Source organism: Linepithema humile, chromosome 3 (assembly GCF_040581485.1).
Source record: "Linepithema humile isolate Giens D197 chromosome 3, Lhum_UNIL_v1.0, whole genome shotgun sequence".
Classification (NCBI taxonomy): Eukaryota; Metazoa; Arthropoda; class Insecta; order Hymenoptera; family Formicidae; genus Linepithema; species Linepithema humile.
Genome location: NC_090130.1, coordinates 27,895,126 through 27,909,235, shown reverse-complemented (window position 1 = coordinate 27,909,235; position 14,110 = coordinate 27,895,126). Strand labels below are relative to the sequence as shown.

The 14,110-nt window shown below is 35.2% G+C and overlaps 1 protein-coding gene across 2 annotated transcripts in view; it reads right to left on the bottom strand.

Moving 5' to 3' along the window:
- Cad87A (cadherin-87A) overlaps positions 1–13,912 on the bottom strand; it is a 184,981-nt gene extending 171,069 nt beyond the window's left edge. The window contains exons 1-2 of one of the 2 annotated variants that reach the window (XM_067350906.1): positions 13,581–13,912; positions 11,534–11,668 (exon numbers count right to left, since the gene is read on the bottom strand). In XM_067350906.1, the coding sequence (XP_067207007.1) occupies positions 11,534–11,571 (38 nt within the window). In that variant the 5' untranslated portion in view covers positions 11,572–11,668; positions 13,581–13,912. Of the gene's footprint in view, positions 1–11,533; positions 11,669–12,999; positions 13,548–13,580 lie in introns of those variants that run through there. The other variant, XM_067350907.1, reaches the window with a different exon arrangement.
- Positions 13,913–14,110: the final 198 nt, after the last annotated feature.

Below are 14,110 nucleotides of genomic sequence, written 5' to 3'. Positions count from 1 at the left end.
AAAACCATCAAACTGTCTTATTAATTTATAAAATCATCAAATTATATTCATTAGAAATTTATTTTCGCAAAAATCTTGCGCTACTTAAAAAATTACCAATTAATTATTATTAATTTAACGTAATAAATTATTCATTGGTACTTAATATTTATACGTATTTCATCAGTTCAGGGAATAATCGGCTTGGAAGAGTTATTTCCATTTTCAAGAAATTCTTACATTACTCAAAACATTGAACACATTTATTATTAATGTAATAAAATAAATCATGTGAATAGATGTGCATCTTGTATAAATTCGAAACAAATTTCTGTTCAAAAAGGAATTTATTACTAGTAGGATTAATCTGATATCTATCTGCGACTTTTACCAGTTGATAGAGTCGAGAAATTTTCTGTACTACTTAGAAAATTAAGAATTTGTCACTGATAAAATAAATAATTTAAATACAAATAATTTCCGTGCGCGAATTGGAGAAAGAAATTTATTCAATCCGTGAGGGATTTGGAGTTGTGATGACTCCACGATAATCTGTGTGAGACGACACGTGTAACTCTATTTCCTCGAAGGGAATAAAAAGCGACGATACGATAGTCATTCGATCGTTTCTGCCGTCGAGAGGATTTCGTGCTCGTATACGACCCTTCCCTTCCGCCCCTCTTACCCTATTCATTAAATTCTATTACTTCATGCCTTTTTCACTCTCGTTTCAGCGCGACAGCGGCGACCGCAAGCGGATAAACGCGCGCGCGACATTGAATCCCGAACATCGAACTTTTAGATGAGATATTTCGCTTTACTGCTCAATAAAACAAGCAAAAAGTTTACAAGAACGAAACGAGTAACCCGATGCGAAAGTCGCCGTGCGACTGATCGTTGATCTCCTTTCCGTTAACGGTACGCAGATTTTTATGAGGATTCCGCATTGCGTGGTGCATCCCGTCGTCGATAGGCTCGACAGCATCAACGAATAATTATGTTATTAGCATAAACCTCATTAAAGCATGATCCTAATTAGAACACGCTTTTCATTATAAAAACAAGTACAATACATATATGCAACATGTGCATTGCATAAACATTAATTTATATGTTAATTGTTCCCTTTACTAAATTTTCTATTTAAAAACACACACATTTTGAGTATTTTAGACCAATAAACACGTCAAATAATTTTTTATTCCTTTTTTTGACTCTTTGTTATCTAATTTAAAAGTAAAATTTGTTTTAAGAGTCATCACAAATAATAAAATTTCTAATATTCTTCCGCTTTTTAAAAGGAATAATAATCGCAATGAATACAACAATAAAATATAATTATTTAATAATAATCCACTATTTGTAGTATATAAACAGGCACGTTCCGTGCAAAGCATGATAAGCTTTGATCATTATTTCTATATACGTGTACTCTCGTCATCCACTCATAAAATACAGCGTGCTGTCGCCTATTTTCCCTATTCTCTCTTCCTGTTTCCCCTTATCACACGCTTCTATTTCAGGCTCCGGCATGAACACCTCGGCTTGTTTGGGCGCGCCAGCATACGGTTACGCGGGACCGTCGGCACAAAAGTGTGCGAGCGAATAGTGCACGCCTGCCGCAAATACACGTGCCAACTCGCGAGGATATGACTGCGTATGCTTGTGTGCGTGTCTATATGCGAGAGAATGCGCGCTGATATACGGGAGTGCACCTAGTGCTGCATATATGGACCGTGCACACGGCGCAGAGCCGCGATGTGGTCAGGACTGCGCACGACGTGCGTGACAGGACTACCTATGTGTATGGTCGCGCGGTGCACATATATATTTATATATGTATGTACAAGGTGTACCAAAAATGATATATGCACATGTGTATATAACAGTTACGAGCACTTCTTATTTCAAACGCGAGAAAATATCACTGGCGTTTGGTATCTCGGAAAAGTTATCAATAATTTCACGTAAGGCTGTGATATTCGAGGACAGTTTGGGCATTTAAATTGTTTAAATTAATTTATAATCTTAATTTCTTCAACTTTTTTAGATAAACGCAAAAGTAATATATAAATACGTCTTTTATTTATAGAAATATTATTGTATTATTATGGATTACTATCTTCACAAAAACGTTGAGAACCAGACAAGCAATACTTTTAAGCTTTTAAGCGATTAAAAGTAAAAAGAGGCTTTTTTTTTTTTTTTTTTTAAAATTAAACTTTAAAAGTGCAAATAAATATGTTATTATTTATCCAATTTGAAATAAATTTTGCTCAAACATATTTACAAATTGAAATATAAAAGTAGTTAAAAATGTAAAAAATTGAGAAATTGCTATAAAAGCTGATTAGATCTAATACACTGCATAGTGAACTATATTTTTGATATTTAATGCTAAATGAGCAACGAACCTAACAAAGTCATTAATCGCGTTGCCGGAAGGCATTCACGAGCGACGTCTTCGAGAGTCTCTCTCTTTATTCGGTCGCATGTTACAATCCGTTAGCACATCCTTTGGGTCATCGACCATGCGGCCGCTATGCGTAGGAAATCGCGCGCAGGTAGCAATGGCCCTCGACCCAATACTCAATTGTACATTTTGAAGCACGGATGCTTGTTAAAGCGCCGCTGTCTTCAGAATTGTTAGCAATTGTTAAAGCATCTTCAGAATTGTTAGTACTCTTACGAAGCCGCGGATCTCACAATACTTGAGCATATTTGAAAACGGCACATACATATTTGCAGACATCTACATGAATTTATCTTAACGTATTGTATCATTTATATATTAGTTATATACCGGATCAAAAGAATAAAAACGAAAAAATATGTTTACAAACATTTAAATGCAAAATTAAAAGCAGAAATATGTTTTAAAATAAAAATGTGTGTGAAACAAAATGTGTGTGATACATGCTACATTTCGTAATAAATCCTTTGTTTTTATCGCAAAATTTTGATTTCGTATTTTAAAATCTCTATAAATGTAGAGAAAAACAAAACATAATACGATAATATAAAATAAAAATGTACAAATGTATTTTTGATTATTCACATTTTTTCAGAATGTTCTCTTCAACCGCCAATATTTTGACGTTCAACATAAAGAACTCAATAAATTTACTCATTTCTTCGAAATATTTGTTTTGATAAATACGAACGTTTGCTACGTTTCATTTATATGATGATTTGTTTTTCACTGTTTTCAACAACGTAAACGATTTAATACTTCATCAGAAAATTGCTGACAATAAAATTGAAATTGCCGCTACGTTGCGTACAACAGAAATTACCAAAGTTTAATACACGCCATTAATTATTCGACGCACGAAAGTATCAGCGCTATCGCTACTCGCAGCTCGCGTTCGCGACTATCCTCTGGCGGATCCTGACCTCGCCTCAGGCTCCTCCCGCATGGTATTCCAACTCGAGATACCCCCTTGAGTAAAGGATCTACTTCCAGTACGAGTGCGTGGCATGCGAATCCCGCAGGAGTGTACGGCGCATTATACGAGGTGCTCCGACAAAAACTACGCGCACAGGGCTCGCTTTTTAATTTCACGTTGCGAGCAATTATAAAATGTTACTAAAACGCTTGGACAAATGAGATTTTCACGTCAGAACAAAGGAAAAAGATGATCGTATAAACGTATGCACGTCTGAAATGAACGAAAATGACTGTTGTGTTAAATAAACATAAAATGAGTATTTTTGAATTATTTTCTAAAGATCACATTTTCGACAACAAGCTTAACTACGTAATTTTACAACTGACAACAGATATCCATTATAAATATTCTCATACAAATGCAGTGTCCGAATATTTTAGCAACGTTGTATATTGACATCCATTAAGTGCAAAAAGCTTTTGTGTGTGCAGAGACTTTAAAATTTGACATTAAAACGCCAATAATCCGAACTGTTATTTCATGTGTTATTCATGTTTTTATGGCGCTTACAAAAATTTGACAACCGCAACATTTTTGCAGACAATTCATGGATTACCCGATTGATCTATACGATTTTTTATGACACCCCGTACATGGTATAATATCGAGAAAAATCCTCCAACGTAAAGTTTGGTGGGCCGGTCGAGCCGGCTGTATGATAAATCACTTTCCGGACGCCGGTACATCTGTTCCCGTAGTTTTGGATCGTATCTATCATACTCCACGCGTTGAAACATCAGTGTACGCTTCGTTTCGAATACTACGATTTGTGTATGCTCATGCTTTTTTTTTCCTCTCGCCGTACGCAAATATTTTCCACGGAAATGCAATCGTGCGATGTAATTTCGGTTGATTAGCCACTTAGAAACAAACTTTGTATCGTAGGAAACTTTCGCGGAAACAAACATTGCGAAAAGCCGACCGCATTACTGAATTCAGAACGTAGATGTGCATTTGACATTACAATTTAACAGAGTGAACACGTGCCGCAATTTGAATATTAAATTTGGTCTTTTTTTAATTATCGACGCTATATAGAATCTCTGCCTGAAATTAGATATTTGATTGCGACAATCGTCGCGTGATCGCGAAAGAATCTGTGTCGAGAAAGACGCAGCTATGCATGCACATAGTGAATGCTGGGTATCTGTATTTCCGTCTACGATAAAGGTGAAGCGACATGCCGGAGTAACGGTTTAACCTAACGTTGCCCACACGGTATATCGGGATCCCAGGACTGTGTCTACTAAAAGACAGTTGAGGCAACACATTGAGTTTCTAATCAAACGTTAATCCTAATTTAACAAGTTTTTAATTGTAAAATTAAAAAACTAATGCACTTTCTTTAAATTACATACTTTGTTATTAACTTTAAATGTAATTTAAAACTTGCATGGTAGAAATATTTAATATAAAAAAATTAAAAACCGTGAGAATACAACTTTCAAAATTCTTTTAAATTAAAACAGATTTGAAATATTAATATAATGTCTTATCATTTGAAAAAAAAACACGCTTATTGTTTAGAAAACTATCTGATATTAGAGTAATATCTGATTATTTTGAAATATATCTACGCTTGGATATCTTTTTTCGTGGTATCTAAATTTATTGATATAATATTTCTTCGAGTAGCTTCTACGCGGAAAAAGCAATATATTTTTTAAATTTTATGAAAATATAACATTCAGAAATGAATTATATCTCAATTACGCGTTAATTCAGGCTCCGCATTACTTTTACATTAATTCCGTTTCAAGCGCAAACTAATATCGATAGAACAGACATGGAACGCGCCCGCGCTTAATTTAATAACGACTATATACGGACGCGTGAGATTGAATTTATGAAGTCGCAAACTTCCAGTTTTACGTCCTAACGAGATTACAAGTTCGCAACCTTTTCATTCCGGAAAAGCCGAAATGGCGCAGGACGCATTATACGCCCAAGCGGAATCCTTTAATTGATAGTAATAAGGGACGCAATAATCTCTCTGCGACGTTCTGAACGTCATATTTCATTTCTATGCGCAATTTTCCTTATTTTAATCCAGATATTTTCAGAAACTTAACGAAAGTTCTTCACTGCTCTAATAAAATAATAATATATTCTAAAATTAACGAAGCGTAAATATATACATATTATTGTGTTTAGAGAAATGTGAAGTCAATTTCACTTTATCGACAACATTGTAGAAATTCATTTTAAATTGAAAATTTTCACGACTTTTAAAATTTAACATCCAATGTCTTAGTGATTAAGCCTTAATTAAAATTCTATTAAAGTAAAAACCACTTTAAGTTATGTGATAAATAATATTGCATTATTTATGAGCGTCTGTGCCTTAATTCAAGGAAAGATTTTTACTTACTACAGCTAGTTAGTTAAAATTATTAATGCTCCAACATTTCTGTACGATAAAAATCGATAAAATTTCACAAAGAATAATGCACATAGATCATTTATTTTCCGCTAATTTTTAATGATAACAATGATTAATAGAATTACATGTTCATATGCGCATATAGCAAGTAAAAGCTTTGATTTAAATTTTAATAACAGATCTTTAACAAACATAGACTCAATTTAATATTAGAAAGCTCCAAAACACTTCTCAAACGTATCTACGCATAATAATCATACCCGTTATATATCATAAGTGCTCTGAAATATATCACACGGGCTCGTTTGTAGCTCCCCCATAATCACGACAATCAAGCGTCTATTTCAGCAATACAATCAAGGTGATGTATTGTTTGATTAATCTGACAAAGGCATAAGACTGATGGATGTCTTAATGGCGACGGAATATGGTAGGTCAAATTCACAGACAGTTCTGAATCTGCCTGTATTCGAGTTAGAACAATAAAAAAATTGCAGCCACTCAATTGAATCGATTAAAGCGCAAATAAACTAGATAGAAATCCTTTATAACTAAATTCTTTGTAACAATTTGTAAAAATTTGTAACTATTACAATACAAAAAAATTTTTTAATTAGATTTATCTAGATTTTCGAATAGCTGGATTGGACTTGACTAGCATCTTAAGAAGAATTTGTAATAACATCATCGATATCGGTAATACCAAAAGGATATGTTATTTAACTGCTTACGTAAAACGTATTTGATAAAAACTTCATATCACGCATTAAATATTACCGTATTAAACATACAGTGTTCCAGATCAACCTATCATTACCCGTTAATAACAGATTCCTGTAGAAACAAAAATTTTTTAATGAAAATCTCGAGGCTACAATAATTTTTAAATGGAAAGTGTTTAAAGTTGAATAATCAGAATGTCAAAAATTTACAAAATTATGCACGTCGCATATTGATTTTTATACCATTACAATATGAGAAACCTCAGAAATCTGCTATTAACGGATGATATGGTTGGTATGAAGCACCCTGTATTTCCCATGTAAAATTTCACTATCAGCATAAAATTTCTGATTAGCTTCAAAAATGTGCGGTAATCAGCCACGGCGAATAGATCATTAATATTTTGCAATTTCACAAAGCTTTATCATGAGCATACTAATTACTTTTTAACTCCGTTAATAATTAACAATCCTGATTGACCACATGAAAGTTACCAAAATAGCGCGATCGGTGGAGCTTTTTCAATATCGCATATTTACTGTCGCATATTGAAACCAGTTCAATATCGTTGCACTTTGAGTTTCAACTGTTTTATTCGCTCTTTCTGCATTCATCTGAGCACTTTTCCCTCAAACAGAATTGATACTATAATAGGCAGTGATTTCCAGCGAGTTCAACCAACCAAGTTAATATATATTTCACATATGTTAAACTCTCTTAAAAAATCAGTACTCTTCGTGTAGAACTCTTTAGAAAAGAGCACAAACTTCACAACGATTCCGAAAAGTGCTAGCGCTTCTTGTGTAAAGTTCATATTTGAAAATTCAGTGTTTTGAGTAGTCGCAACTTTTTCGTGGCAGGTCGGTTGAAGTTTCCCGACCCGAGGACTTTCGTTCTGAGAACGATTCCGTGTTCATTCCTCCATGAACACGGCCGGGAGATCCCTTCTACGTGGAATAGACTTTCACCGCGACCGGCGTTCGCCAGCGCCTCGTGACGATCGACCGACCTTGCATGCCGAATACCGGTATTCAGATTACGCGGAATATACCAGCTCTCTGTTACGATGTAGGTTGGAGTTAAAATAAAGATCGTTACGACAAAGTCACCCGATCGCGGAATGCCAAATTTTTTCAAACTACGAACCTTAATGATTTACGCAATGACGAAACTGATGATGCAAGTTGATGACATATAACGAAAAGTACGAAAGGAATGTGAGAAACAATTTTTTAACCTTTCGATAGAAAAAAATTCCACTTGGATCTTGCGAATTTATAAATTCACTTGAAATGACATTCGTGAATACAAAAATTTGTCTTATAATTAACAACCAAAGTAAACTTAAAATTGTATATATTGTATTAAGTTGCTTAATTCAATCAATTTTTCTCATTAAAAAAAAAAAGAGATTTTAACGTGTTCGAAAGAATCGACTAAAAGAGATCGACGGTGCATATTTGCGAGATTTTATCGACGTACTCATTAAAGCAAGAATCGCATCATTGTAAGGAAAAAGAAAGAGAAGTGGCAACACGAGGAGGGCAAAATTTCAAGTCTCACTGTGATATTCGGTTTCAATTAAATCCGAGGATTCGCGCGCTTAATGAAAAATGTGCCGGGAACTTTCCGCTTGGAGAGAAGCGCTCTTCTCCTTCTCCGGGAACGATTATTGCCTCGCGGATGCGCCGGAGCATTTCTCTCGGAAAGCCGTTTCCTACGGCTTTATAAAGCGATATGCGCGGATTCCCTCACAACGGTGGTGATGAGTACGCCGAAAGCAAAGCCGCTCGTTCGCCATAGCGTGCGATTTCGCTTCCGACTTTGCTCCATTTTTAATTCGCGAGCGGTAACTTTCACACGTTGGCAAGACGCAACCGTTATGCCAAACGCTCGCGTGAAAAGCAACAAGGTTCGCAGACCCGTGGTGTAACACTCCTTAATCTCCTCCGCATTCTCGCAATTTTATGTATATACAAAATCTCTTGCCATTCTCTTTCGTACGAAAGAAAGACAATATAGGATAAAATATAGGGAGAAAAATCCTATTTATTTAAATTGATGAATAATTGAAAGTAAGGATTCCGTGAAAAATGGTAAATACAGATAATTCATTTCAATTCTTAACATGTTTACATATTATTCTGTTATATCAAGTTAGATGCGTGTGTATCAAAGAATTAAAAAATAAATCTCAGACGCAAGTGTGCGCGTATCCGACAGAATATCTGAAATCACACGGAAAAATCGAAGGGGAAATTTGACAGAATACCCGAAAAACATTCGCGAAGCGTCGTCCTGTCGTGAAAAAAATTGAAAAAATATTGCAACACCATCGATCTAGCGTATTTGTTTTCGCGTGGAGAGGTCGTGCCATTGCTCAAAGGTCGAAAATCGGCCGACACGTACGTACGCCGCAACGCCGTTTACGCGTGTTTTAAAATCAATGGGTGGTAAACGAGGACGCGATCGGCAAACAATGGGCTGCGGTAGGAATATTGCGCTGCTGCAATAACCCTGTGTGTAACCTTTGCTTATACCTCGGCGAGCATGCTGCCGAAATGCAACCGAGCAAATATTGACACCCTCCTCAGTATAAAATATAAAATCCCCAGGCGCAGCGTCGAAAAACAAGCGGCTGCGCTCAAGCGATACGCTCTCCTGTTATTTTACCTAATTACTACGCACGACGAGAAGGCTACGATCGCGTGACATTGTTTATATCCATTACAACGTAGCGGTAACTTTTTAAAATACTTTTGTGGGTATGTTCGTTTTTTCTACATTGTTTTATATACAAAAGTGCTTTCCAACAGACCGAATAAAACACTGCGGCTTTCTTTAATAACAAGTGGCATAGATACGTATTTTGAAACAACTTATTTACGTAAGGTAAAAAATACTGAATGAAATTATGGTTTCTTTAATACCATTGCAGAAACTTTTGCAAAACTAGTTCAAATTGTATAAGAAGTTCGTGTATAAATCATTAGGCACGAAAGGGAGAAATAGTAATTACGAGAATGAGGATACTTTACATCACTTTCCGTTATATGTACCATTACTATTTCAAGGGTTAACGCGCGCGATGCTCTCGAAATGGCGGCATATACACAATGTTGCACCGGGAGACCGCACGGCGATCCCGGTTCATTATCGCGACTGCTCGCGAGGCGAACTTAGAGTTCCGTAATTGCTCCCAGCGAAATGTTACATCCGCGTGCGCGCGAAAACAAGCCGAATTGAGTAAGGCGTTCGTGACCGGCGAAACTTTGCATTAACAATATTACGGGCCCGTGCGTCCGTGTAACAAGATTTTGTCGTTGGTAGATACGCATTTTGAAAAGACAGTCTTCCACAAGTTTATGTTGTATATTCGGTTGATTTATCACCGCAAAAACTGAAATTTTACGCGTAATATCATAAAAGAGTCTTTACGATAGAGTTGCTAATGGTAATTGACAGCAATTGACGCGAAAAGATCAATAAAAAGGGTTACAAAGTTAAAAATAGTTATAGCACGTCGTTATGTCATTATGATATTACGCTACTCGCAGAAAAAGCAAGAACGATGTTGTTCAAACTAAAATAAAAAATATCAGATTTTTTACTCGTTGGCAATATTTTAAATGTATTATTTAAAAATCTCTGTTAACACCGTTATAGATGTGTTTCAATTATCCATTATGCATGGCAACACTTGGATACAAAATTGTATTTTTTTAATTTAGGTAAATTTTATGTCAGCAAGTTTCATTAATGTATATATATCCACTATAAAAAATAAAAAAAATTTCTCATTTTTCCGCCTCACAAATTAAACAGCAAATAAATATTAATATTCAAGTCGAAACCACAGTGCTTCACAGTGGAGAAAATTAGTAAACATAAATAAAGTACACGATTCAGAATCAAAGTGATCTACATGAAAAATATATACTGTCCCATTTTCATTGGATCAATTTACGATAAGTATTTCCGGTAATACATATAAAATTGACTTTTGCTCAGTGAAAATGTCGAGAGGTTATTATTTGTCACAACTGTCGAGTTTTCAATATTAAATATCGGCCACTAATAATCAAACTAAAGTTCTTTTAAAATACATTGAAAATTAAATGAAAAACAGACTGTTATTTTATCTATTTAATTTTCTAAAAGTTCATTAAAAAGCCCTTTCAATCGCTTATAGTTCAAAAAATAATGGTTTCAATATTTTTATATTAAAATTTTTTCTATTTATCTAAAAAATTTACCATAATAAAACTGAAAAATTTGAGTTTAGAAATATATAAAAATAACTGATAATTGATTCGCATTTTAAATATAACACACTTGATATATTTTAAACAAAAATCAAATGTTGTCTATCAAATATATAGACTTGGGTAAATTTTGCTAAAAAATTATCATACATAAGGATGTGGAAGCGATATAAAATCCACAAGAAAATGATATTCGTCAATACATAAAATTGTATATAATATATTAAATTTAAAATATTGATCCAGATATTTTTTCTGATAAAAATGGAGAGGGATACAGAACACGATTTCACATACCTACTAATTTTTATTATATAGGTTAAGTGTTACACATGTGGAGTGTAACACTGAAAATAAATGCATTTATTGTCTTCTATACAAAAATAATCGCGAAAAAGTATAAATGCTAGTACAAATTCGAAATTGACAGTCTAACTGTCCTGCATTTGTGCCTCCATATTCTTGGATCAATATTTTAAATTTAATATATTATATATGAATTGGCCAATATATCTCTTCGTTTTATTTGTTTATTCTATATTTTGTTTCTCTTTTCTCTTAAAAATTTAAATATATTATTTTATTTCTTATATTTATTATCTTATTATTTTCAATGTCAGAAATATAAGAAACTACAGCTAAAACATTTAGACTTAAAACAATCATTTTTGCTGCATCACTGCAAACACAGTTTTGATGCTGCCATTTTGCGAAAATGAAAACAGACTCACCGAACAGCAACGGCTCGTTCCGCGTGTCTGCCCGTCATCCTCGAAGAGTCCTCGGCCAGTCGTTCTGCGTGGGAAGAGTCACGGCAAGCAGATCATTCCATGCCAGGGATTCGAACGGCGGCGGCACGCACCAGCCTTCGAAACAGAAGACGTTTTTCTTCGTTCCAAATGGGACGAGAGAACACCGGTCGCGAAACGAAACACGAATGTCGACCCGACGGCAATCCTTACTCGAGTTAAGTTAGCCGCGATTTCTCGCGACCAATTAAAAAATTGCGCGACATTGAGAAAATTCAAATCGAATTTTGTAGTAAACGCCTAGTAAACGCGACGTGTGTGTCGTGATTTTTCTGCTTAATGTTACGCATACTTTAAGAAATTGACATTTTCTTATTATTTATATATAATATAATATATATATATAACAAGAAGCATATGAAAATATAGATACAAAGATTAAATTATTTATCTCATTTGTAATCAACAAAATTTATCTCAATAAAATAAATATATTTACTAATTTAATTCTAGTTTCGTTTTGTGGTACGTTAAATATCGGTAACTGAAGATAATATGGCACTCGAAGGATTTAGAAACTAAAGAAATTACGCTTTTATTAAATTACTTGCTTTCGATTACGTTCCTAAAAGATCGAGTCAATTAAGCGAAGACTTCGTGTACTTTGATTTACTCAATTCGTTAAATACGAAGGTAGGCGTCCGTAATTACGTTCCTTTATCTGTGCTACGATGCAATTATAATTATACGCACGTGTTCATGAATCCTAACTATTCAGGGTTATTAATAAATAATCGTTTGAGGTTATAGACATAATTAGATGAAATTTAAGCAACTGTACGATAAATTGATTTGTTGCATTCGACATTAAAGTGCCAAGTAAATATTATTCATTCTTAAATATTTTTATCCACAAATATCGTAATAAATATCATTATTTTAAAAGCGGAAAAGCAAATTTTGTCATAATATATTATAAAATATTTATTACTTATCTAAGCAAGCATCTAAGAGAGCATCAATATATTTTTCATATTTACAAAATTCAGTAGAGTATTTAATGTCTCTTTCATTAATTATTAATCTGTTAATATCAATAATTTCAATAATATAATTTCATAAAAAAAATACTGCCAAACGATAATGTGTATATTTTATGTAATAAGCTAGAATAATTAAATTAGATTTAATAAGAATATTATTTTTGTCACCAACCATCCAAAACAAACTAACAAAATCAAGATACAAATGAATTATTCAATTACTTCTTTTTTCAAAAAAACATTCGAAATTGCACTTTTATTATTCATAAATATCAACTCAAATTCAAAAAAAGTTGTCAACATAAACATCAACGTAAACAACATTAGAAAACGAGAGAAATCAGAATTAGGAGTAAATACGCGTTTCCAAATTATTGTTACTATTAAAAGATTACTATAACACACTTTCAAAATGCTGAACGAATCACCTGGATGAAGCAATCGCACGTAAACAGAGGCTGACTGTGACGGTTTCGTTCGTCTTGTCCGTAGTCGAACACGTCAGGTAGTCGAATACGAACAGCGTACAGGTAGAAGACAGAACGATAAACGTTTTCCTTAAATATTTTTATCGGAGATCTCATGCGAGATCTCGTGCACGGCTAGCACTAGTCGCGAGCAAGGATCACCGGCGAGACAAAGCACGCGCGCGCGTTTAATTTGGATGCAGCGACATAAACACCGGCAACGTCATGCAAGATAGGCGAAAAAGACGTGCATTCAGAGCGGTGAGCGATTTTTTGAAACAACCATTTTCGAATCACGCGACGAGACGCACGCCCGTCTCTTTCTACATCTCTCTCTACTGCGCGAGATGCGGACGAGACCGAAGGATTTACGCGTCCAGCGGGATGCACATTCTCGCTCCTGTACCACGCAACCTCTCACCGTGAACCGTGTGCCCGGATCGCTTTCGTAATGACGGAACGAAAGGTCAGAGAGATGCGTGCGTGCGTATCGCAAACGGCTCTTACTAAACAACTCACCGGGCGGCGACGAGAGAATTTCCGGAGTGATTCGGATGAGAACTTGGCAATCGCGAAACGTAAACGTTGCTCCAGCCCCGAGCGGGCGAGCGACCGACCACCGACCCGACCGTTCTCGTGAAAGGTAACTGCGATTCTGAGCGCCGCGCCGTCGCGCGAGTGGGGAGCTCTGACCCTCTCTTCGTCTCGCTTGTATTCGAGAATGGCGTGAGCGCTCCCTTCGACTCCCTTCACCCAACTTGCCGGTGAACAGCTCGTCGAAAGAGCCGTCGGCGGGGACCTCAGAGACTTGGAATACCGCTCACACCAGATGGCGACAGCGCACGTATATCGAGCTTACACAGCCAGGGCCGTGTAGTTTTGCCGGCGATAACATTTCACGTATATATATTCATATTTTACTTTGATACGTTAATTTGATATTCTATCGAATGGAACTGGGATCTATTTGCAAAATTGATTACGTGGATGACACATGTCCCACGAGAATAGATCTTTTTTTCTTCATTTTTTACTCATGTTATTCTAAG